This window comes from Natrix helvetica (assembly GCF_964273705.1).
Source record: "Natrix helvetica genome assembly, chromosome: 1".
In the NCBI taxonomy this organism is placed as follows: domain Eukaryota; kingdom Metazoa; phylum Chordata; class Lepidosauria; order Squamata; family Natricidae; genus Natrix; species Natrix helvetica.
The window spans coordinates 350,997,838-351,022,377 of NC_138548.1; the positions used below are offsets into that span (position 1 = coordinate 350,997,838).

General features: G+C 44.3%; 1 protein-coding gene and 2 long non-coding RNA genes across 5 annotated transcripts; 2 read left to right on the plus strand and 1 right to left on the minus strand.

The window, feature by feature from the left end:
• Positions 1-24,432, minus strand: FKBPL (FKBP prolyl isomerase like). 3 transcript variants are annotated; one of them, XM_081938971.1, is made up of 2 exons: positions 24,211-24,432; positions 1-1,115 (listed from the first exon to the last, which is right to left on the minus strand). In XM_081938971.1, the coding sequence occupies exon 2, from the start codon at positions 1,066-1,068 to the stop codon at positions 136-138; it is 933 nt and encodes a 310-aa protein (XP_081795097.1). In that variant the 5' UTR covers positions 1,069-1,115; positions 24,211-24,432; the 3' UTR covers positions 1-135. The 3 variants fall into 3 exon arrangements, with proteins under 3 accessions (XP_081795097.1, XP_081795098.1, XP_081795099.1); XM_081938972.1 differs by lacking the exon at positions 24,211-24,432 and adding an exon at positions 2,007-2,151; XM_081938973.1 differs by lacking the exon at positions 24,211-24,432 and adding an exon at positions 1,994-2,151.
• LOC309384983 lies at positions 13,125-14,211 on the plus strand. The gene is made up of 3 exons (XR_014174138.1): positions 13,125-13,253; positions 13,480-13,575; positions 13,964-14,211. It is a non-coding gene; the product is annotated as an uncharacterized lncRNA (long non-coding RNA).
• Positions 21,222-22,161, plus strand: LOC309383666. Its single transcript, XR_014173885.1, has 3 exons — positions 21,222-21,371; positions 21,625-21,717; positions 21,893-22,161. It is a non-coding gene; the product is annotated as an uncharacterized lncRNA (long non-coding RNA).
• Positions 24,433-24,540: the final 108 nt, after the last annotated feature.

Genomic DNA, 24,540 nt, shown 5'->3' on the forward strand with positions numbered 1-24,540 from the left:
AGCCTGCAATACTACGTTCCAACCACTGCACCATTGCGGCTCATATTGTCAAGCACCAGCTCCTCTTTCCGCTTGCTCAGATGAATCACAATGAAAATGCAACTCCCAAACGCTGACACGGTCAAACGGTTTTATTCAAGCAAACATTTTCTGCATGGCTTGAGCCAGCCTAGCATCCCGGGCCCGGATCCTCTCAGTAACCCTTTCTAATTCCCGGCGAGCTGCTCTGTTTCCTGGCTCTACTTGCAAAACCCCCTTGAGGTCTTGCGCCGCCCCCTCCAAGTCGTTCATCGCATCGTAGGCCAAGCCGCGACGAAACAAGGCCTTGGGGTTGGCAGGTTGGAGCGCAAGGGTCTTGGAGCAGTTTTGAGCGGCATTGGCCGGCTGGTGCAACCGTAGCTGACAGGCGGCCAAGTTAGTGTGAAGCTCCGCCTTGATCTGGTCATAATCCGGGGGTGGAGCAGCCACCACGAGCAAGTGTAAGGCCCTAGCGTAGCGCCTGGCAGCCGCGGCAATAGCCCCCGCCCTGTACAGCTCACTGCCACGGTCTTTGTTGCTAAGGACCAAGTCCCACTTCTCGCTTGCGCTCATCTCCCAAGAGTCCTTGGCCTCCGTGAAGCTCGCCAACTGGACGGCGATGGTGCCGCCCTCTGACAACCTCAGCTCAGCCCGCTCCCCTGCCAGCATGGTTTCCAAACCACGGTCCACCACACCGTCCCATTCGGCGTCGCCCCCGCCCAGCTCCACTTCGGCCCACCTGGAGGACGGGTAGCTCAAGGGCCCTTCGTGACTGGCTTCGATGAAGACTTGGCAGATGGACCCTTCCTTCGGTTTATCTAAACCTGTCCCGGCCGCGAGGATCAGCTTGACAAAGGTGCCATCTGGGCAAGGCCAGCAGAACCCCGGCTGGGACTGGATGGGAAGCGGTGGGTTCTCTTTTACCTTGTCCCCAAGATCCTTTTTTCCAGCGTCTCGGACGTTTTTGTCACAGATGGGGGTTCTCGGGTCCGGCTTCTTGCCTGCCTCCCGTTCTCCAGCAGTCTGACAAACTTTCTCTGAGCTTGCCATCCCTTTCGGCTCCACCTTGAAGTTCCACGTCGAATGATGAGAAAGTACTGGGTCCCATTAAGAGAGAAAATGGGGGTTATTCTAATGTTGAATTGCTAAGAACAACTTGGAGAGAATAACAGAATAACACAGATGGAAGGGACCCTGGAGGTCTTTTAGTCCAACCCGCCCCTATTCTAGGAGTTCCTATACCAGTGATGGCTAACCTTTTTATTATTGAGCGCCAAAAATGCGAGGGCACGCACACAATAGCGCGTGCACCCATAATGCAAAGCACATTATAAATGTGTATACTGGGAGAATCAAGAGAAAGTAATTTGTTGGCTAGAAGGTTGGGTACAAACCCAGTAGTTTTTTTCCCCCCAAACCCCATCTTAAGGTAAAGTTTCACTGTGTGATCTCAAAACTATGAAACCATTCTCATCATCTGGGCTATGTAAAAACAGGAATAACAGCAGCATAAATCATAACATTTGCTTTGAAGAAAATCCAAAATGATATAAGCCTTTACAGATTATAAAAGGGAAAATAAATACTCTAGCAACAATAAAGAAATATGGTCTTTATGGGGTTCTCCGCTTATCTTCTCCATTTTATTAAAGCATTTGCCTCTCTGGGGTCTGTTAACATTTGTTGCCGTTTCTCCCAGGCAACCAAAAATCCCCCCCACCCCAAAGATCCTCCTTCAACAAGATCACGTTCACCAATGTCTTCATAATATTGGTATTTAGTATCTAGTTTTTAGCTTATCTTCTCTGTCTTTTCTACATCATACACACAGACATTTTACACACCCAGTAAAAGACAGTCCCCGTTCATCCTCTACCCACTTGCCTTGCATGTGCTTTTGCAACAGATCACTCCTACACCAGTGGCATTGAGTGTGTAAAAGTCTGATCAACCCTAAATCCCACCATCCACCCACCCCTAAGATTTACCGTCACATCTCCTTTCTTTTAGGCTTATTCTCGGTCCCCGTTCTCAGCAAAGGATGGAGAAGACCGCCGTGGCGAGACATGGGGGGGTGCAATTTAGCTTCTGGCTCCGTTACGTTCTCTAATTTCATTCCACCTTCCCCCCTTCTTTCTCCCTGAAACGTCATTTCCTCAGCAACCACCTGTCCTAGCAACTATTGTATGTTGAGACTGTCCCTCAAAAGAAGACAGGTTAGAGGCAGGCAGGCAGGAAGAAGGGAAAACCCTTTCTGATCCTTCGCTCTCCTCCCTCCTTTTGAAGATTCCTCCATCATTTCTGGTCTTCACTTGATCCTGAAAGCTCACTAGGGAGCTTCTGACCAAAGGGTCCAGCAATGACTTTTAAGAGAGCATGGCTTTGATAGATGAGTTCAAAAAGTCCTTGAGATGCCCATCTTTTTGTGATTTGTTTAAATTCAGAGGCATTGTTATCCAGGTCTGATGACGGTAACAGAGCTTAAGTAGTTAAGTAGATAAGTAAGATGTTAGGGGTTGGGACTGAACCTGATCTGAACAAGGAGCTTCTTCACAATTTCAGCCCATTTTCAGTGATAACCTGTAACTCTTTCAAGGACGTTCTAGCCATCTCTTTTCCTCTATCCTTTTTTTTCTACTCAGCCTTGACAAAGAACAGCAATTTTTCTTGTCCTTCATCTACTCACATCACACCCACAAAGTATATGAGTTTCAGCTTCCTGATCGTTGTCTTAAGATAATAGTCAACGTTTATTTCATCCAGGAATAAATAATGGATTCTTACAATCATCTATCTGTCTGTCTATCATCTCTCTCTATCATCTCTATCTCCATCCATGCATCCATCCATATCTATCTATCTATCTATCTATCTATCTATCTATCTATCTATCTATCTATCTATATCTATCTATCTATCTATCTATCTATCATCTATCTATCTATCTATCTATCTATCTATCTATCATCTATCTATCTATCATCTATCTATCTATCTATCTATCTATCTATCATCTATCTATCATCTATCTATCTATCTATCTATCATCTATCTATCTATCATCTATCTATCTATCTATCTATCTATCTATCTATCATCTATCTATCTATCTATCTATCTATCTATATCTATCTATCTATCTATCTATCATCTATCTATCTATCTATCTATCTATCTATCTATCTATCATCTATCTATCTATCTATCATCTATCTATCTATCTATCTATCTATCATCTATCTATCATCTATCTATCTATCTATCTATCTATCTATCTATCTATCTATCATCTATCTATCTATCTATCTATCTATCTATCATCTATCTATCTATCTATCTATCTATCATCTATCTATCTATCTATCTATCATCTATCTATCATCTATCTATCTATCTATCTATCTATCTATCTATCTATCTATCATCTATCATCTATCTATCTATCTATCATCTATCTGTCTGTCTGTCTGTCTGTCTGTCTGTCTATCATCTATCTATCTATCATCTATCTATCTATCTATCTATCTATCTATCTATCTATCTTCTCTCTCTCAACATTTGTGAACATACAGGTGTGCATACACACGTTTATAAATATATTCAAGTAAATATATTTCATAGCTCAAACTGGTTAGATTGGTTAATTGATGTTCATTTTTCATAGGGATGGGACAACCTTTCTGAGGAGGAGGAGGAGCTTCCAACGATGGCGGTCGCCTCCTGAGCTCCGGAGTCGAACTATGGAGCGCCCGACCGGATAAGGACTGTAACCGGCCCTATGCCATCAGAGGGGGCTGAGAGTTGATAGCCCGACCACCCTGGCTTGTTTTGGGCCAGTTTCGGCCCTCCAGGGTGGTCGGTGAAGACCAGAGAGCAGGAAGGAGTTGGAGGTCGTAAGCGGCAATCGGCTGGGAAGAAGCCTGTGAATATGGCGACGGCGCAGTGCGGCTGCGCGGGCAGCGCTGACGCCGGCAAATTCAAAAAGCCGAAAAGCCGGAAAGTAAAAAAGAGAAAGGAACTAAGGGAAGGAACCCCGGAGAGCCCCCAGAGAGTCACCGGAGGCACCGGAGGGTCATTACCAGCATCGGGGGGCACAGGGAGGAACAAGGAAGGAGCAACGGAGTGTCGGAGAGCACCGGAGAGGCACCAAAGACATCGGTGAGGCCCTGGAATTATGGCTGGGGAGGATTTGGAGCCTGGAGGCCATTGGAGGCCATTGGAGATCATGGCTTGGGGATATGGACAGGCTTGAGCAGCTTGAGCTGGCACTTGGAGCCATGGACAGGTCTGAGCAGCTGCCCAGCATAAACAATTAGGACAAGAAGGCCCCCCCACCCATTAAGGAATTTCTATTCACCTGGGGCCATTTGAACCATCTTTCTCCCATTTACCATCTTTGCCTCTCCCCACCATTTGCGACACTTGACTACCTCCCATTTCCCCCCCTCCCTTTGAAGTTACCATCTTGTTACCATCTAGACATTATTTACCATCTATTTACCACCTATTACCTACCATCTTCCTCTGAAGATACCATCCAGACTTTACTTACTATGATTTACTTACTATGATTTACCATCTAGATCAGTGTTTCTCAAACTTGGCGACTTTAAGTCCTGTGGACTTCAACTCCCAGAATTCCCCAGCCAGCTATCTAGACTTTAAGACTCTGGTCCTTTATTGAGACCCTAGCCCTGCCGGCTATGACCTATCAACTTTGTTTTATCAGTACCTTACCCTATTGGGACTTTTAATAACGTATTCGAGGTTAGACTTGCTCCGCCTGCGGGAGGCCCCTCTCTCGCAGGCTTGGCCCTTGGCTCTTTCAAGGGCCCGCCTCGAGGACGGGTTCGTGGACCCCAAGAGGTGCAGGAATCGGAAGCTAAGGGGATTTTTAGTAAAATGTTTTTTATCTTTTTTAGGGGGTCCCAGGGTGGGGGGGAGGGTTAATCAGACCGGGAGGAGGACCAGAGCCGGACAGACAGATGAGTCCAGGAAGGACGGGGATGCGGTGGAGGGGGGGAATATAAAGGTCACGAAAGCAGAGGGTTGTCCTATTACAACGGTCGCAGGGAGGAGGGGATGCGAGGACAGGATAAGATCCCAAGGTCGGTTGGGAGACCGCGGCTGCTGGTTACGCCCGGTCGCTTGTACCAACCCCTGCAGTCTAGGTGGACAGGTGCTACAGAGCCAGGGCCTGCGGCTGATGCTTTGCAATGCAAGGTCTGTCACCAACAAGGCCCCCCTCATTAATGAGTTGATCTCAGAGGGGGAGCTAGACCTTGCAGGGATAACGGAGACCTGGTTGGGCCACGAGGGTGGTTTACCCCTCGTGGAAATGTGCCCACCGGGTTTTCGAGCATTCCATCAGCCTCGGGCCCTGGGTAAGGGTGGTGGGGTGGCGGTGGTTATGCGGGAATGTTTAGAGCCGAGGGAGTTCACTGTTCCTCAGATACCCGGGTGTGAGTCCCTTGGTGTGAGCTGGGGCCCAGGGAGGCAGTGGGGCTTGCTGATTGTATACTTGGCTCCTCGCTATGCATCAGCAGCCCTGCCCGAGCTCCTCGAGCTAATCTCAGCGACGGCAGTTGAGACTCCCAGACTTTTGGTCATGGGGGACTTCAACTTGCCGTCAACGGGAGCGGCTTCCGAGGTGGCTCGGGAGTTCATGGCTTCCATGACGGCCATGGACCTGACCCAATTAGTGCAGGGCCCCACTCACGAAGGGGGCCACACACTGGACCTCATTTTTGTATCTGAACAGTGGACGAGTGATCTGGGAATAGGGGATTTAGTTATCACGCCCCTGTCATGGTCAGACCACTCATCCCTCCGGCTGGACTTCCCTGGCGCTATCCCCCACCGCGAGGAGGCGGAACCAGACTCTATAAACTGGTACCGCCCCAGGCACCTGATGGAATCTGATAGATTCCTGACGGAGCTTGGGCCAATACCTGTAGCCTTGTCCCGCTCCCGTTCCGAGGACCTAGTGACTGCCTGGAATAGGGCGACGACTGGGGCCTTGGACCGGGTTGCGCCTTTGCGACCTCTCCTGCGGCATCGACCCACCCGGGCTCCTTGGTTTACTGAGGAGCTCAGGGTGATGAAGCGCCACAGGAGACGTCTAGAGAGCAGGTGGAGATCCTCGCGCTCCGAATCTGACCGAACACAGGTAAGAGCCTATTTGCGGACTTACCTTGTGGCAATAAGAGCGGCCAAACGTAGACATTGTGCTGCTCTTATTGCGTCCGCGGATAACCGCCCTGCCGCCCTGTTTAGGGTGACTCGCTCCCTTTTATCGCAGGGGGCGCGGGAGACACCCTTACAGGGTAGAGCAGAGGAGTTTGGGGAATATCTTCAGGACAAAATCGATCAGATCCGGAGCGGGTGGACCTCCGTCAGTGGACCAGACGAGCCGCCAACAGCGAGTCTTGAGAGACCATTCTGGGAGGAGTTTGACTCTGTTGCCCCCGAGGATTTGGACAGGCTGCGTGGACGGCTGCGACCCACCACTTGTTTAACGGACCCGTGCCCCTCCTGGCTGGTACTGGCAGCCTGGGAGGTGACACGAGGCTGGCTCCTGGGCCTGGTGAGCGCCTCACTGAGTGAGGGATACTTACCAACCGCCTTGAAAGAGGCGGTGGTGAGACCCTTGCTCAAGAGGCCTGCGCTCGACCCAATGGAGCTAGCTAACTATCGTCCAGTCTCCAACCTCCCCTTCTTGGCGAAGGTTGTCGAGAATGTGGTGGCGCAGCAGCTCCCACGACACCTAGACGAATCCGATTATCTAGACCCACGCCAGTCCGGCTTCCGACCCGGGCACAGCACTGAGACAGCCTTGGTCGCGTTGGTTGATGATCTCTGGAGGGCCAGAGATAGGGGTTGCTCCTCTATCCTGGTCCTATTAGACCTCTCAGCGGCTTTTGATACCATCGACCATGGTATCCTATTGCGCCGGTTGGAGGGGATGGGAGTCGGAGGCACCGTTTTGCAGTGGTTCGGCTCCTACCTCTCCGACCGGAAGCAATGTGTGTTGACAGGGGGGCAGAGATCGTCCCTGAGGCCACTCACTTGTGGTGTGCCACAGGGGTCGGTCCTCTCGCCTCTCCTGTTCAACGCATATGTGAAGCCGCTGGGTGAGATCATCCGTGGTTTTGGGGTTGAGTACCATCTTTACGCTGATGATACTCAGCTGTATATTTCAACCCCAAACCACCCCAACGAGGCTGTCGAAGTGATGTCCCGGTGTTTGGAAGCCGTCGGGGTCTGGATGGGGGACAACAGACTCAAACTCAACCCCTCCAAGACCGAGTGGCTGTGGTTACCGGCACCTCGGTTCAGCCAGCTGACTCCATCGCTGGCCATAGGGGGCGAACAATTGTCCCCTGTGGAGCGGGCGCGCAATTTAGGCGTCCTCCTTGATGCCCGGCTGTCAATGGAGGACCATGTGGCAGCCGTGGCAAGGGGGGCGTTCCACCAGGTTCGCCTGGTGCGCCAATTGCGCCCCCTACTGGACCGGAGTGCCCTGCGCACGGTCACTCATGCGCTGGTGACGTCTCGCCTGGACTACTGCAATGCCCTCTACATGGGGCTTCCCTTGGGACGCATCCGGAGACTGCAGCTAGTTCAGAACGCAGCCGCGCGGGTTATTATGGGAAGTACACGTTACTCCCACGTAACACCTCTCCTGCGCGAGCTGCACTGGCTACCTGTGGCCTTTCGGGTGCGTTTCAAGGTATTGATCACCATCTTTAAAGCGCTCCATGGCAGAGGACCTAGTTACCTGCAGGATCGCATCCTACCACACACGTCCCTGCGACCTATCCGCTCACACAGAGAGGGGCTCCTCCTGGTGCCGTCTGCTAGTCAATGCCAGCGGGCGACACCTAGGAGTAGATCCTTCTCTGTGATGGGCCCAACCCTCTGGAATGACCTCCCCCCAGACATTCGAACTACCACCGACCTCCGTTCCTTCCGGCAAAAGTTAAAGACCCACCTGTTTCAATCAGCTGGCCTGGCACTTTCTTAGTTTTACCTCCCAGGGATTTATTTTATTTTAGGGTTTGGGGTTTTAATTGTGATGTTTTAAGATTAGAATTATTTATTTCTTAGTACAGCCTATTTCCCCCTCCAAATGTATCTTAAATGTAGTTTAAATGTATTTAATTATTATGAATGATTTTATTATATTGACTGTACACCGCCCCGAGTCCCTTTTTGGGAGAGGGGCGGTCTAAAAATCTAAGAAATAAATAAAAATAAATAATTACATTATATTCTCTATTACATATTTTATTTTTGTTTGTTAGATGTATTTTATCTGCCTGAATATGAAATTAAATAATTTCATGCCATCTTTCAGAACAAACCTTTCCCAGAGCTCAGCTGACAGCTATTCAAAACTACCTCAGTCAATAGTTGACACTCAGACTAAATGCTGCTTTTGTCCTTTCTAAAATCTTCCCCCAGATACCAACTGATTACGTATTTTATTTAGATGCTTACAATATTTATGCACAAGAATTTTCTCAAGGCGATTGTAAAATAAAATCAAGAAAAAATTGACAGCACAAGGTTATAGTTGTCAATAGTCTTCTTTATGTGCAGTTGATATAAGAGTTGGAATATACTGCACCGGTGGTCCTTGGTTTACAACTATTCATTTTGTAACTGTTTGAAGTTACAAACGAAAAACATTATTTATGACCAGTCCTCACATTTAAAGCTGCCACAACATCCCCACAGTCACATGAACAAAATTCAAGCACTTGGCAACTGGAATACATTTACACCACCGGCAGCATCCTGAAGTCCTTTGATCGCCATTTGTGACTTTCCTAGCCAGCTTCTAATTAGTAAAGTCAATGGGGGAATTTGGACTTGTTTAATGACTGTGGGATTCAATTAACTGCAGTGATTTGATTAACAACTGCATAAGGCAGGGTGCCACTCACTTAACAACCATTTCACTTAGCAATTGAAATTCTGGTCCCGATTGCGGCTGTAAGTCGAGGACTACCCCTCCCTATTGCCTAAATTTACCATTTCCTTCCACCCTAGGCTTAATCTTTGTATTTTCCCAGCACACTTTTTAGATTTATCTATATTTGAGCCGCAGACATCAAAATGGCCTCCTTTCATCAATTTTGAAATTCACTAAGTACAGAGGATGAAATTGTCCCACTTCTCTTCTCTTTCTCTTTTTGTAAGAGAAAATCTTCTAAGCCGCTAAGCCTTCTCTACTTTCAGGCAGCAAAGTGATTGTGTCTGCACATTTCAGACTGGAAGCAGTATGATTTCAGCGGTCATCTCTTCCAATCCTTCCTTAATCTTGCCATAATAGATTGACTGTGGATGTTCAACAGAGAAAATGTCTCTGTTTAATGATTTATGTTTAATGATGGAAACTAATCAAGGAGAGAAGCAACCTAGAACTAAGGAGAAATTTCCTGACAGTGAGAACAATCAACCAGTCGATCACCTTGCCTTCAGAAGTTGTAGGTGCTCCATACAATACAATACAATAGCAGAGTAGGAAGGGACCTTGGAGGTCTTCTAGTCCAACCCCCTGCCTAGGCAGGAAACCCTATACCGTTTCAGACAAATGGCTATCCAACATCTTCTTAAAGACTTCCAGTGTTGGGGTGTTCACAACTTCTGGAGGCAAGCTGTTCCACTGATTAATTGTTCTAACTGTCAGGAAGTTTCTCCTCAGTTCTAAGTTGCTTCTCTCCTTGATTAGTTTCCTCCCATTGCTTCTTGTTCTACCCTCAGGTGCCTTGGAGAATAGTTTGATTCCCTCTACTTTGTGGCAACCCCTGAGATATTGGAACACTGCTATCATGTCTCCCTTAGTCCTTCTTTTCATTAAACTAGACATACCCAGTTCCTGCAAACGTTCTTCATATGTTTTAGTCTCCAGTCCCCTAATCATCTTTGTTGCTCTTCTCTGCACTCTTTCTAGAATCTCCGCATCTTTTCTACATCATGGTGACCAAAACTGAATGCAGTATTCCATCATTGGAGGCTTTTGAGACGCCACTTCTCTGAAATGGTATAGGGTCTCCTGCTTGTACAAGAGGTTGGACTAGAAGATCTCCAAGTTCCCTCCCAACTCTGTTATTCTGAAATTTATAATATAAAGTGGAAAGTATGGATTTCTCTCTTATTCTAGGACAGGGATTTCAAACACAAGGCCTACAGACTGGATCTGGCCCTTTTGGTGCTTAGATTGGGCCTACAGGTCTGCCCTGGAAACAAGAAGAGGCCCACAGTGCCTCTGCCATAGAAAGCAGAGTCGGGGCTGCGCGCAGTCTGCCCAGGCTCTGTTTTCAGCCACAAAGGCGTCCTGCAGCTCTCTGCCAGCTAAAACTAAACTTGGGGAGATGGCTGGCAGGTCTTGAGGAGGCCTTCATGGCTGAAAATTGAGCCTGGGCGGGTTGCGCACAGCACCCCCCCCCAAGGCTCTATTTTCACTGGCAGAGACCTGCAGGAGGTCATTGAGGCTGAAAACGGTGCCTCGAGTGATGTCGAGCTGGCCATGCCCACTCCGGCCACACACCCTGAGGTCAAACCCAACCCTGATGCGGCCCTTAATTAAATCGAGTTTGACACCCCTGCTCTAGGAGCTGTTCGTCCTACGTGCTATGGTTTCCATGTTAGAGTATCAAAATCAATCAAAGCTAGAATAATTAGCAGGAGACTACTGATCGGATGCAACCTTAAGTTCAATAAAGCATTATGTTTCTCCAGTTGTGGTTCGTAAAAGATCTGGATGTCCTAGCAGATCACAGGTTGAACATCAACCAACAGCGCAATGCAGTTGCAAAAGATAAAATGCTATTTTGGGGCTGTATTAATAGGAACAGAAGTGCGGTGCATAGAAATAGATAGGCTGTGCATGGAAGACTGTGACAAAGCAGTCTTGAGATATTTGAAGAGTTCTTGTCATATAAAGGAGGGACTAAATGTGCTTTCTTTGGCCACAGAGAGCAGGAATAGAACATAGGTTGGGACTGCAGAGAAGGAGATTCAGGTTGGATAAGAGGAAGAATTTCCTAATGTAAGACCTGTCAACCAATGGAATATAGCAGGTCAGTGTTCCTCAATCTTGGCTGTTTTCAGATGGGTGGACTTCAACTCCCAGAATTCCTGAACCAGCTGGCTCGAGAATTCTGGGAGTTGAAGTCCACCCATCTGAAAGCAGCCTAGGTTGAGAAGCACTGTAATTGGCTGCCTCTTGAACTGGTATATAGTCACCTTCACCGGACGCTTTGAAAGGTCTGTTCAGAACACTTTAGCAGATCTTGCACTGAAAAGTATTTGGAGCAAGGTCCCTTCCATTTCTGATGCTGATTTTATTCCCCTACAGCCATGCCCCCTGGGTTAAGCATTCTTTTTTCTGGTTAGCAGGAAACCAAGGTAATTTGAAATGAACAGGTTGACATTGAGAATAAAGGATGAAGAGGAATCAGTGTGTTACAGGACATGGGAGCGATTTTATGATTGGTTAGAAAAGAGATACAAATAGAAACAGAAAGGAACAAAGTATAAAACAAAGAACTCATAAGACATATTATTAAATTGGGGGGGGGGGATAGGAAAGTATTAAAATGCAAGTATACAAGTTATAAAATGATACAAGTGGAATTATTATTAGAAATAAAATGTAACAGAGAAAATTATTTGTATGAAAATATAAAGTTGGGCTTGCTGAAATGCCACCCTAAGAACCCATCAGAGAAAGTAAATAAGCAAGGGCAAGAATGGAAAGGAGGAAGGATGAGGAGGGAAAGGAAGAAAGGATAAAGCAGAGGAAGTTTGAGAGGGGAATTAAGAGTAGGAGACAGAGTAAGAAGGAGGAGAAGAGAGGAGGAAGGGAGGAAAGAGAGGAGAAGGAGAAAGGAGAGGAGGAATGAATAAGGCAGAGAAGGGAGGTTGAGAAGATAGGAGCAAGGTTCTTGCAAAATAAGATGGAGGCATGGGGTGGCAAGAAAATGACAAACTGTATTCCATATATTTGTAAGAAAATAACGGTAAAGATTAATGATGAATAGATAAATGTTAATAGTAATTGTAAGAGTGTATATTTGCGAAAGAGAAAAATTAAAAAAAAGGAAACCAAGGTAATTCCATAGAAGCAGTCCTCGACATACCACCACAATTGAACCCCAAATTTCTATTGCTAAGCAAGACAGTTGTTTAGTGAGTTTTGCCCCATCTTACAACTTTTCTTGCCACAGTTGTTAAGTGAATCTCTGCAGTGGTTAAGTTAGCAACACGTTTGTTAAGTGAATCTCGCTTCCCCATTGTTTTTGCTTGTCAGAAGGTTTTAAGGTTTAAGGTTTAAGGTTTATTTGGATTTATATGCCGCCCTTCTCCAAAGGACTCAGGGCGGCATACAACATTAAAAACACACATCACAAAAGTTAAAAAAAGATTAAACCCAATTCCAAAAAGACCAAACCGATTTTTTTTAAAAAAAGAAACAGTACATTTAAAATAAATTAAAATTAACATTAACATTAACAGGCCAGGCCAGCTTGCTGGAAAAGCCAACTTTTTAGGGCGGGTCGGAAGGACCGGAGGTCAGGGATTATGCAGAGCTCCGGGGGCAGCTCATTCCAGACCTCTGTAGAAAGGAAAAGTCAGAACTTTCCTAATATACAAACTTTTTCCAGTCTTAAACTGGGGCGCAATGGCATGAATTCCAGGAAGCAGCAAAATTAAAAAATCTTGCAGATGAGGTCAAGATTTGTTACATTTGAAGAATGAACTGCTTCCATCCTTTATTTTTGCAGGCATGGTTTCGTTTTCTTTCTTTTCAACCCTTATTTTATATTCATTCTTGTTAGTTTTTAACCTCCTTTTAATTTTTTTAAAAAATCACATGCACAATTAGCATAACGTTATTAATTTAATTTATTAATTTATTAAATTTCTAGACCGCCCCCTCTCCCCGGAGGGACCCGGGGCGGTGTATATTAAACACAAAAGCACCAAAAGCACAAAAGCACCAGGCTGGGTGAGGCTGCTGCCTATAATAATCAAAGTGTGTCATCTCTGGACCTGAAGCTGCAGGGATAATAAAACTACATCTCCCACAATGCTTCTGTCCATCCTCCACATCTGCTTCCTCCTTTCCTTTTGACAAAGCCATTCCTGACGCCCAGAGCAGAGCTTTTCAGGCTGACCGGAGCCCCGTTTATTCAAGACGATGGTGTGACTCATAATTGGTGGTAGGTGAAGGGTTGCAAAAGGAAAAGAAAGAGGGGCAAGCCCTTGCTTTCTAGGGTGGGCGGGTGGGGGAGGAGCAGGGGACGCGGGTGAGAGCAGAAAGCTGGCAAGGCATGGGTTTTAACCTAAAGAGCCTTTGGAAATCAAACTCCCCAAAGCAACTAATGTTTGGATGATCCAGATCTCGGAACACATTCCTGATTTTATTTTTTCCTCTTTCCAATTCAGCCTGCCGTTATGTGGCTAGGAAAATAACATCGTTCCTGCGCCAGGAGGATGTGGCAGAGACCATGTTGGCTTGCAAGAACAGGACAACTCCAGCTGGTGAGACAGAGACACTCTCTCCCCCAATGGCCAGCTTCAGTCGGTTGGCATCCTTGGGGGAAAAGGGTTCAAGAAAAAAGGAAAAAAAATACTAGGCTAGGAGCTGGATGGCTCTGATCAGGGGTGGGTTCCTATACCGGTTGGTACCGGTTCGCTGCGTGTGCGCTTTGCATAGTTGACTAAATATTATTCTGTGCATGCACAGAAACATGGCGGCAGCGGCATAAGAGATCGGGGAACCGGTTTGGGGGTGCATCGAGCCTGGGTCACTGCCAGTTTGCAACCCAGGCCGCAATTCCCCAACGGTTCAGCTGAACCGGGCCAAACCAGGAGCAACCCACTTCTAGCCCTGATGTATCTCACAGCTGGTTTCTTCCCCCTTTTGCAGGTATCCCAAAAAAGCCAGCAGGGTCTGAATCGGTTCCTTGCTTAGTCAGCGAAAAATATCCTCATGCGGCTACTTCGGAAGTCAGAACCCAGGAACCAAACTCCTGATGAAATAAAATAAAAACGGACAGCAGAGGGGAAAATGACGGTTTGTTTGACAAAGTCCTGCGGATGCACGAAGTGAACAGACCCGAGAATCTGTCCTCCTCTCGTTGTTCCACGATGAAAATAAATTTCAATAAAGAAGTGTTCCATGCATTTTTTTTTAAAAAAAAGAGCGTTTGCCAAAGGTGATTTAGCCGCTGATGGGGGGAGGGGGGTGATCTTGCAATGTAGAATTCACATTGATGATTTCTTTCTGACAGTAACACGAAGCAATCTGAGATTGGTAGTTTCAGAGACAGGGTTTGGCAAATTGCGGTGATGGAATGGAAATGCAATACACTACCTCCGTTTCTCTCCCTCGGAAAATTAAAAAAAAGTTGTTAGGGTTTTTGCAAAAAAAAAAGAATTACAAGTTTAAGAGATCTACTCTCTTATTTAATAAGAAAGATTTACCAAGCAGGCTTGATAAAAAATAGAGGCGGACTGACATATACTAAAGATTCTTAAAAGTTTTCATATTCATTTTGTTTTAAAGGTTTTAAATGCTGTTACAATGAACTTAATCTACATTATGCCATACATTTATGCTATTTTTGTTATTTATTTTACTTATTTAATAACCAGTTATTTATTAATAACATATTGTCTTTTTTTTACATATACAGTACAGTCCTAATAATAATAATAATAATAAATATTTATTTCTTAGCCGCACCCTCTCCCGAAGGACTCGGGGCGGCGTACAATAAAACACATAAAATAAATATCTAGACAAGACATACATATAACAAAGACGTATACCAAGACGTGTACAAGGAGGAGGTGGGCTCCTCTATCAATTTAATGCCCCAGGACAGGGGTCAGCAACCTTAAATACTCAAAGTGCCACAAAGGTCCTAACCAGAAGCCCCCCATTCAATTCTGGAGCCTACCGTAAGTCCAGTTCCCCCACCATAGAGTCTCCTCCTAGTGCAGCATCCTTTTTCCTCTACCTGTCCTAACCGAAAGCCCCATCAATTGTGGATCTGACTGGCCACAGGGAGCCGTAGTAGAGGGATGAAAGAGCCTCATGAGGCTCTAGAAACGCGGGTTGCTGACCCCTGCCCCAGGACAAAGAGAGAAAAAAAGGGCAGACAAACATTACAACAAAATTCTCCTTTAACAATTTTGTTGCAATTTTGTCATACTGTTTTCTTTTTTAACATGTTTTACTAAACAGTGTTTGACATGTTGTTTCCCATCCAAAAATCCTCGGTTACTAGGCAGATCTTTCCTTTTAAAATGTTCCTTTTTAAATGTTTTAAGTTTTTTTTTTTTAAAAAAAGCTGTTTCTTATTGCTCTGGGGTCAAGATCTTAATAATGTACAGTAATCATTCAACATCCCACCTACTCAGTACCTGAGGAAAGGACGTAAATAGATCAATACGGCTAAAACAGAGGTTCCCAATCTTTTTCGGTTTGCGGCTCCCATAACACTTTGGATTTTTTCCACGGCTCCCTTAATAGGTACATCTGATTTTTTTAAATTTTTGACTTTTTAAGGATTTGGAAATCTACTTTTTAGTTCGTTAAGGTTAGGTTAATTGAAAAATAAATTAAACACGAGCTTTAAATTCACAATTTATTGAACATCGTTTAATGATTTAAAATTATTAATGGGATGGATGGGCTTGTTGTTCGCTGCACAACTTCTCAAATCTTGGATCAGAAAAATAGCTTTTGAAAAGTAACTTAACCACCACACTAGCCCAGTGGTGGGCAACCTTTTTTTTCAACTGAGCCAAATCTCGCCAAAACCACGATTGAAATTTATTTGGAGAGCCGCTCTTGCTTAGCAACCAAAATTTTGGGCTCAATTGTGGTCATATGTTGTTTTTCTTTCTTTCTTTCATCTCTCTCTCCCACTTTCTTTCTTTTTTTCTTTTTCTTTCTCTCTCTCTCTCTGGCTCTTTGTCTCTCTCTCTCTCCCTCCCTCCCTGTCTGTCTCCCTCTGTCATTTTCTCTGGGTGTCTATCTGTCTCTCTCTCTCTGTGTATCTCTGTCTCTCTCTCCTCCTTCCCCCATCTCTGTCACTCTGTGTATGTGTGTGTGTGTGTGTGTGTCTGTCTCTCACTCACTCTGTGTGTGTGTGTGTGTGTGTGTGTCTGTCTCTCCCTCTGTCTCTCTCCCCTCCCTTCCTCTCTCTCTGTCACTCTGTGTATGTGGGTGTGTCTGTCTCTCACTCATTCACTTAATCACTCACTCTGTGTGTGTCTCTCTCTCTGTCTGTCTATCTTTCTCTCCCTCCCTCCCCCCCCTCTCTGTGTGTGTGTGTGTGTGTGTGTGTGTGTGTCTGTCAGTCTCTCTCTGATTCCCTCCCTCACTCCCTCTCTCTGTCTGTCTCACTCACACACACACACACTGTGGTCACCACAGTGTGTGTGTGTGAGAGTGAGACAGACAGACAGAGAGAGGAACAGAGAGAGGGAGTGAGAGAGGGAATCAGAGAGAGACTGACAGAGACGAATCAGAGACGTACTTTTAGCTACCTGGCAGCGGCGTTTTGCCTTGGGGGGCTCCTCAGAACTTCCCAAGACTTCGGAGGGAAGTTTACAGCCCTCCCTCGGAACGCTTCGGAGGGAAGCTTCTGCAAAGGCGAGTGGCAACAAGTCTCCCAGGCTTTAATTTGCCGAGCTGTGCGCACGCGCCTGTTTTCCACGGCGTGGAGCAGCGGCGAGATTCTGCGCGACGAGCGATGATTCCAGGGGCCATCCGGGAAGATGAGGAACGCGAGGAGGACCCTGCCCCCCCCCCCACTGATGCCCCCCGGAATCATCGCTCGCCGCCCAGAATCTCGCCGCTGCTCCACACCGTGGAAAACAGGCGCGCGCGTACAGCTCGGCAAATTTCAGCCTGGGAGACTTGTCATGCCCGGGCTTTTACAGAAGCTTCCCTCCAAAGCCCGAGAGGGACGTCAGCGTTAGACCCAGCGGGCACAGGTATTCATTGAATATTTCGCGGCGCCCTTACAACGATAGCGCGGCTCCCCAGGGAGCCGCGGCGCACACTTTGGGAATCACTGGGCTAAAACAATATGAGAAACCGAAGAACCTTCTTGGATGAGAAGTGAAATGTCTTCAAACAAAAAGACAGAAAGTCTAGTTGCCTCTTGAAAAAGCACCTTTGGGATAAATATGAGAAACTACCGTATATTTTTCCTGTTAGGCAATACATTGCCCACCCACTATACCACGTTTTTAAAAAATCATGTATATATAATAAAATACAGCCTGCTGTTAATGAAAATTGATATATAAATTCAGAAGAAAGGCCTATACAGGAGCTGGGAAACGATAGCAAAGATTTCATTACATAAATGGATGGAAGAGTGATAGCTAAGATTTAAACCTTGAAGTCTCATGTATAGACACAATGGATTCCTGAATCCTGCGGTTACTGATCTTCAGCATACGTAACACTTAATTTATTTAAAATATCGAATTTAACTGAGCCCACCAAGGTTCTGCTGTGAGCCAGATATGGAGAGGGTTGCAATGTCCCTGAGGTCATGTGATCAATATTCAGACAATTGGCAACCAGGATGCATTTACGATAGTTACAGCAATCCAGGGGTCACTTCTCAGCCAGTTTTCAACAAGCAAAATCAATCGAGGGGTGGGGGGAGCTGATTTTGCTTAATGACCACATGCTTAGTAACAACTGCAGTGAGTTGCTCAACAACCTTGACCAAAAAAAAGGTTCATAAAATAGGGTGTGACTCACTTAACAACCCCCTCACTTAGCAATGAAAACGTTGGTCCCGATTGTGATGGCAAGTCAAAGGCTACCTGTACTTATTAAGTACAGACCTAAATCTGCCATTTCCTTCCTTCCTAGAATTAACCTTTTATTCAATCACTCAATCAGAACAGAGCTGGAAGGGACCTTGGAGGTCTTCTAGTCCAGCCCCCTGCTCAAGCAGAAGATCCTATACCATTTCAGACAAGTGACAGTCCAGTCTCTTCTTAAAAACCTCCAATGATGAAACACCCACAACTTCTGACGGCAAAGCTGTTAATTGTCCTTCAGTTTTTAATTTTAAGCTTAAGCTTAATTGCCAGCTGCTTCTCTCCTTGATTTGTTTCCATCCATTGTTTCTTATCCTGCCTACCAGGTGCATTGGTAAATACTGGAGTACTGCTATCATGTCACCCCCTAATCCTTCTTTTCTCTAGACCAGGGGTGTCCAAACTTTTTGCAAGGAGGGCCAGATTTGGTGAGGTGAAAATGTGTGGGGCCGATCATTCAGCCTGACATTCTTTGAACCCTTAACATTAAATGCGAATTAACTACCGTATTTTTCGAAGTATAAGACGCACCAAGATTTTGAAGAGGCAAATTTAAAAAAAAGTTTTTGCACTCTCCCAAAAATGGCCCATTTTTCACGAAAATGGGCATTTTTTTAAAGGGCATGAATAGCCTTTAAGAGGCTTCTAGAGTGCTCCTGGGGGCAAGGGGGGGCAAAGTTGAGCGAAAAATGGCCCGTTTTTTGCTCATTTATGCCCTCCACAGCCCCCAGGAGCACTCTGAAAACCTCCTAAAGGCTATGCACAGCCATTTTGGTGAAGGGGGCAGAGTTTTGGGAGGCAAAAAATGCTGTATTCAGTGTATAAGATGCACCCAGATTTTTAGCCTCTTTTTTGAGTAGAAAAAGATGCATCTTTATACTTCGAAAAATACAGTATTTTATGAAAGACTAAACAAATAACTCCGGTGGGGAGAAGAGGCTGCGGGCCGCTTGAAATTTGAAAAAGGGCCACATTTGGCCCCCGGGCCGCACTTTGGACATGCCTGCTCTAGACTGACCATACCCAATTCCTGCAACTGTTCTTCATATATGTTTTAGTCTCCGGGCCTTTAATCATCTTAGTTGCTCTTCTCTGAACTTTTTGCAGAATCTCAACATTTAATTTTGTTAACATGGGGACCAAAACTGGATGTGGTATTCCAGGTATGCGGCCTAACTAAGGCTTTATAAAGCGGTACTAATACTTCACTTCATTTTGATTCTATGCCCCTGTTTATACAAGGATTGTATTCCTCCAGCATGCTAGCTTTAATCTATTTTTTGAACACCCTGAAAACAAAATGGCCTTCCTTGCTTCTTGACCATCATTAAGTCGAAAGTTCACTAAGTACAATGCATGATGTAGCTCCGATACTTTTCCCTTTTTATAACGCTAAGCCTTCTCTACTTTCAGCCAATAAAGTGATTATGTCTGCACATTTCAGACTGGAAGCCTTTCAACCTCAATATGATTTCACCGGTCATCTCTTCCAATCCTTCCCTAATCCTTCCTTAATAGATTCACTGCAGAGTGAAACAGGGACAATGTCAAAACTATGCAGATTACTGTCGGCTTTCCTTTCTTATTGTGAGTCACTCTGTTTCTCCAGAGCTTCTCGTCCTATGGTTTCTGTGTTAAGAGTACAAAGATCAAACCACACTAATTATCGAGAGACTTATGATCAGATGCAATCTTACATTAAGGCATTATGTTTCCTCAATTATGGTTCTTAAAAGATCCGGAAGTTCTAGTACATCACAAGCTAACAGTGTCGTGCAGTTGCAAAAAGGTAAATGCTATTTGGGGATGTATTAATAGGAACAGAAATTCGGTTCACAGGACTAAATAGACTTTGCATTGATGACTCTGTGACAAAGCAGTTTCAGATATTTGGAGTGGTTATATAAAGGAGGGACTAAATTTGCTCTTTTTTGAGGCCACCGAGGGCAGAAGAAGATTATGGGTTGGGCCCGCAGGGAAGGAAGTTAGGACGTTTACTTTATTGTCACTGCACCTCGTAGAATGAAGTTAAATGCCATCTTCAGTGTACATCATACATAAGAAAACTATTTTTTTAAAAAACAGAAACAAAAGCACACGTCCTTCACATTCTACACAATTGAATTGAAAACCCCTGATACTGCATTAATATTGTACTATACAGTAGAATTCAACATAGTTACTGCTCTGGGATAGAAGCTGTTTTTAAGCCTATTTGTTTTTATTGTCCTGTACCATCTGCCAAATGGCAATAGTTCAAAAAAAAGGGTGCCTAGGATGAAGCAGATTCAGGTTGGATACAAGGAATAATTTCTTGACAGTAACATCTATCAACCAATATAATACAGTAGGTTGCCTCTTGAATCGATAGTCACCTTCACTGGAAGCTTTTAAACATCTGTTCAAAATGCTTTAGTAGATCTTGCACCAAATGGTATTTGGAACAAATGACCTCCAAGGTCTCTTCCAATTCTGATGCTTCTGATTTTACTCCCCTTCAACCATGCCCCATAATTTCCCTTGGTTTAAGCATTCTTCATTAGCATGTAACCAAGTTAAGTGGAGATTCCATATTAAAATATCTGCTAACTGGAAATGGAAACCCTCCACGGTTTAAAGGATACTTTTAGCTCGAGAGGAGCCTTGGATCACTGTTAAAACTTTGTGGGATTCTGAAAGAGATTGGAGAAGACACTTGTCTTAATTTGCTCTGTGTAGTATATAGGCTTTCTAGCAGAGGAAAGTAAGAGTAGATCAGGGATGCCAAAATTTCAACTCACTGAACCCTTCATGAAATTTCAGATTGTTCATCCTCCCAACATTATATGAAAATAATTTAATAAATACCATTTTAACTAAATGTACTACAAAAAACAATGACTACCGCTGCTAACCATAATGGCTAGTCTCATGGACCCTTGTAGATGAAGGGAAGAAATCCAGAAATATGGCATAAATACACACACAAACTACATTATCTACAGATCTATAGAAAGAGAAAGCCAGAATATTAATAACACGGAATTTTTTTTTCCAGTCTTAAAACTTAAACTGAATTTCAGGGAGGAACAAAATTAAAACCTTAAAAATGAGATCAAGATTTATTGTACTTGAAGAACTAGTTTATTCCGTATTTTCGCATCTTTGGCTTTTCCTTTGTTTACTTTATATTAGTTCTAGTTTTTAATCTACTTTTTATAAAAAATTAACTACACACTCACTCACACACACGATATTATTAAAGAGAGCAGCGCTAATCTGGGCGGCTGCTGCTTACAGTAATCAAAGCTTGCCATTTTTGGATCTGAATCCGCAGGAATAAAACTACATTTCCCACAATGCTTCTCTCCACCCTTCGCGTCTGCTTCCTCCCTACACCTTTGGACAAAGCCATTTTTTTTGCCGCACAAAGTGGAGCTCTCCAGGCTGACCGGCTCCCCATTTCTTCAAATAGATGGCGTGACGCATAATTGGTGGTAGGTGAAAGGGTTTCAGAAAAGGAAAGAAAAGCAAGCATTTTGGGGCTGGAGGAGGGGGAAGCATGGGAGCCTGGAAGATGAAAGCAGAAAGCTGGGAAGATTAATCTCTAAGGCTGGGAAGGAACAACAGGAGGTTTAACCCAAAGAAGCATCCAGAGATCAGTTCCCACCAAAATAAATACACAGAGGTTGGCCCGATAGTCCAGATCTTGGAGGATATTCCTGATTTCTTTTTCCCTTTCCAATTTAGCCTGTCGCTATGCGGCTAGCAGAATAGCATCGCTCCTGCGCCATGGGGATATGGCAGGGAGCATGTTGGCTTCCAAGAAGACATGACGAACTGGTAAGACAGAGATACCCCACTTTCCAATGGGCAGCCTCAATCGGTTGGCAAAAGTCTCCTTAGGGGAAAAGGGTTGGGAATAGTGGGAATTGCAGAAGAGCTACGGGGGGGGGGGGGGAGACTATGCTAGAGGTTGGATGGCCCCGATGTATCTCACTGCCATCTTTTCTTGTAGGCATCCCCAAAAAGCCTGCAGAGTCTCCATCCATTCCTTACTCGGCCAGCGAAAAATATCCTCCCGCGGCTACTTCCAAAGATGGGACTCCGGATCCAAAGTCTGGATGAAATAAAATAAAAAGGGCAGCAAAGCGGAAAATGACGGTTTGTTTGACAAAACCCTGCGCCTGCAGGAGGTGAACAGACCTGAGAATCTCTTATTCTGTCCTCTCGTTGTTCCACTATGAAAATAAACTTAAATAAAGAAGTGTTTCACGCATTGTAAAAGAGTGAGTGAGTGAGTGTTTAACCAAAGGTAATCGGCTGCTGATGAGGGAGGGGGTGATCTTGCAATATAGAATTCACATTGATTCCTTTTTGACAGGAATACGGAGCGATTGGGAGGAACAGAGATTTCATTTGGCAAATTGTGGTAATGGAATGGAATTTAGTATTGTATATTTTCTCTCCCTCAGAAGATAAAAAAGTTCTGTCTTGCATAAAAGTATCACAAGTTTAAGGGATCTACTTTGTTATTTAATAGTACTTGAAATTTGCCAGGTTTGATTAAAAATATAGGGGGCTGACATTACTAGAATTTGTTAAAGTTTTCATATTCAGATTTGTTTTAAGTGCTGCTTTATACGGTTACAGTGAATTTTATCTTCATGAAGCATATGTTTCTTATTTTTTGTAATCTGCGTTATTAAACTGTTATTAATAGCATATTATTTTTACACATATACAAATATACATGAACATACATTCCTCTATTTAGTGCAACAAGGGTTGTTGCAAATTTTTTATTTTTGTTTTTAAAATATTTTTCACGGCTTTAGTGTTTTAATTATGTTATCTATCAAAAAATCTTCAGTTATTAGGCAGATTCTTCTTTTTCTTTTAGGGTGTTCCTTTTTAAAAGCTTGAGCCCCCCAAAAAAAGCTTTTTCTCATTCTTGTGGGATAAAGGGCTTAGTAATATATAGTAATCATTCAACATCCCACCTACTCAGCACCTGACAAAAGGAAGTAAATATATAAATATGGCTGCAACAAACTGAGAAATTATCTTTCCTGTTAGGCAATACATGTTCACCCACTAGACAACATTAAAAAAAAATCATGTAGCTACAATAAAATAGTCTCCAAAGCAAGAAGCTTGTTACATAAATACAGGAAAAATACTGTACACTATTGCAGCCAGGAGAAGGGTAGCAAAACATTCATAAAAAGATGTAAGAAAAATACCAAAGACCCATAGAGACACAGATGGATTCCTGTATTCTGCAGCTGCTGATTTTCTACATAGATACCATTTCTAATTTGCTCTAAACTATTTTAAAACACAGTTTTATCTAACTGTCCTGAACCCATGAAGGTTTTGCTATTAACCTGACAAGCTAAGACTTGAGTATTAAAAAAAAAGATCAAGCTTTAACCTTCACAAAGTCTGATAATTTTAGTACTGAGCAAAAATCTTTTTTTAGACTTTTTAAAGAGTACAATGCTTGGAAGGAATCTGTGGTTTGAAGTGACCCACAAACCAGTCACAGCATGTTTTTTTCATATTTATGAAGAAATATGAAAGAACATCCTTGGATGAATTATTTTAAGGAACAGCAATACCGAATTGGCTGGAATCTTAATTAAAAGCTGCAAATTATGTTGCATTTTTGAATGCTTGTGCATGTGATCGCAGATAGATTCATTTTATGCCTTCTGTTATTTTGTGCAATCCAAGGTGGAGTGAGGGGATAAAAAAGATCAAAAAACTAAATTTCTTCCTTAGGGGGGAAAAAAAGTCTAGCTGCCTTTTGAAAAAGCACCTTTGAGACAACTATGACTGAGAATATCCACAAACATTTTACCCATTCTTTAATAGATCAACGTGTTAATTTTGGTACCCATACAATTAGATTTTGCAACAGTACAAAAGTGGGGACGGGGAACTGGTAGTCTATTTTTATTCTCATAAAACCTATTCACTGTAAATCAGTGAGGTTTGGTTACAGTACTGAATGGGTTGAAATTAAGAAATAATGCTAATTAATTCAATTTTGTAGATAACAATACTAAAACTATGGATTTGCTCAGAATGGCCACTATAGAATATATACTTTTTGAACGGCACGATTTTTAAAAAGATAGTCTGTAAAACAGCCTACTCAACACCATAAAAATGTTAAATGTCAAAAGAAAAAGACTACAATTCCCAGGAGCACAGCGAACGCAGCGGCAGACGCATGCGCCGCTCATCAGCGGTTTGTTTTAAAAAGCTTGTACGCATGCGCATGTCACGTTTAAATACTCCAATGCACGTGGTCGGGATGAGACTTACCTGGTTCTCCCCACCCTCACAGAATTCGTTGGCGCACACCGAAGCAAGGTCCGTCCGTCGTGCTAAAATTCAACGCATGACAAGAAGCGACTAACCACCCGTCTGGTTTACGCACGCGCACTTCCGTTCAACGTTTGACAAGCCCCCCTCCCCGTATAAACTGCCCTCCTCGAGGCGCTCGTTTGCCGCATGACGGGACATACGCATGCGCGTTTACGCTTCCCGATGCGCTTCCGCTATACCCTTCCGTTCCCGTTGGTGGGTACGCCGGTCGAGTCCCGCCTCGTCTCTCTCACGGTTGGGCAAAGAGGAAAGAAGCGGAATCCCATT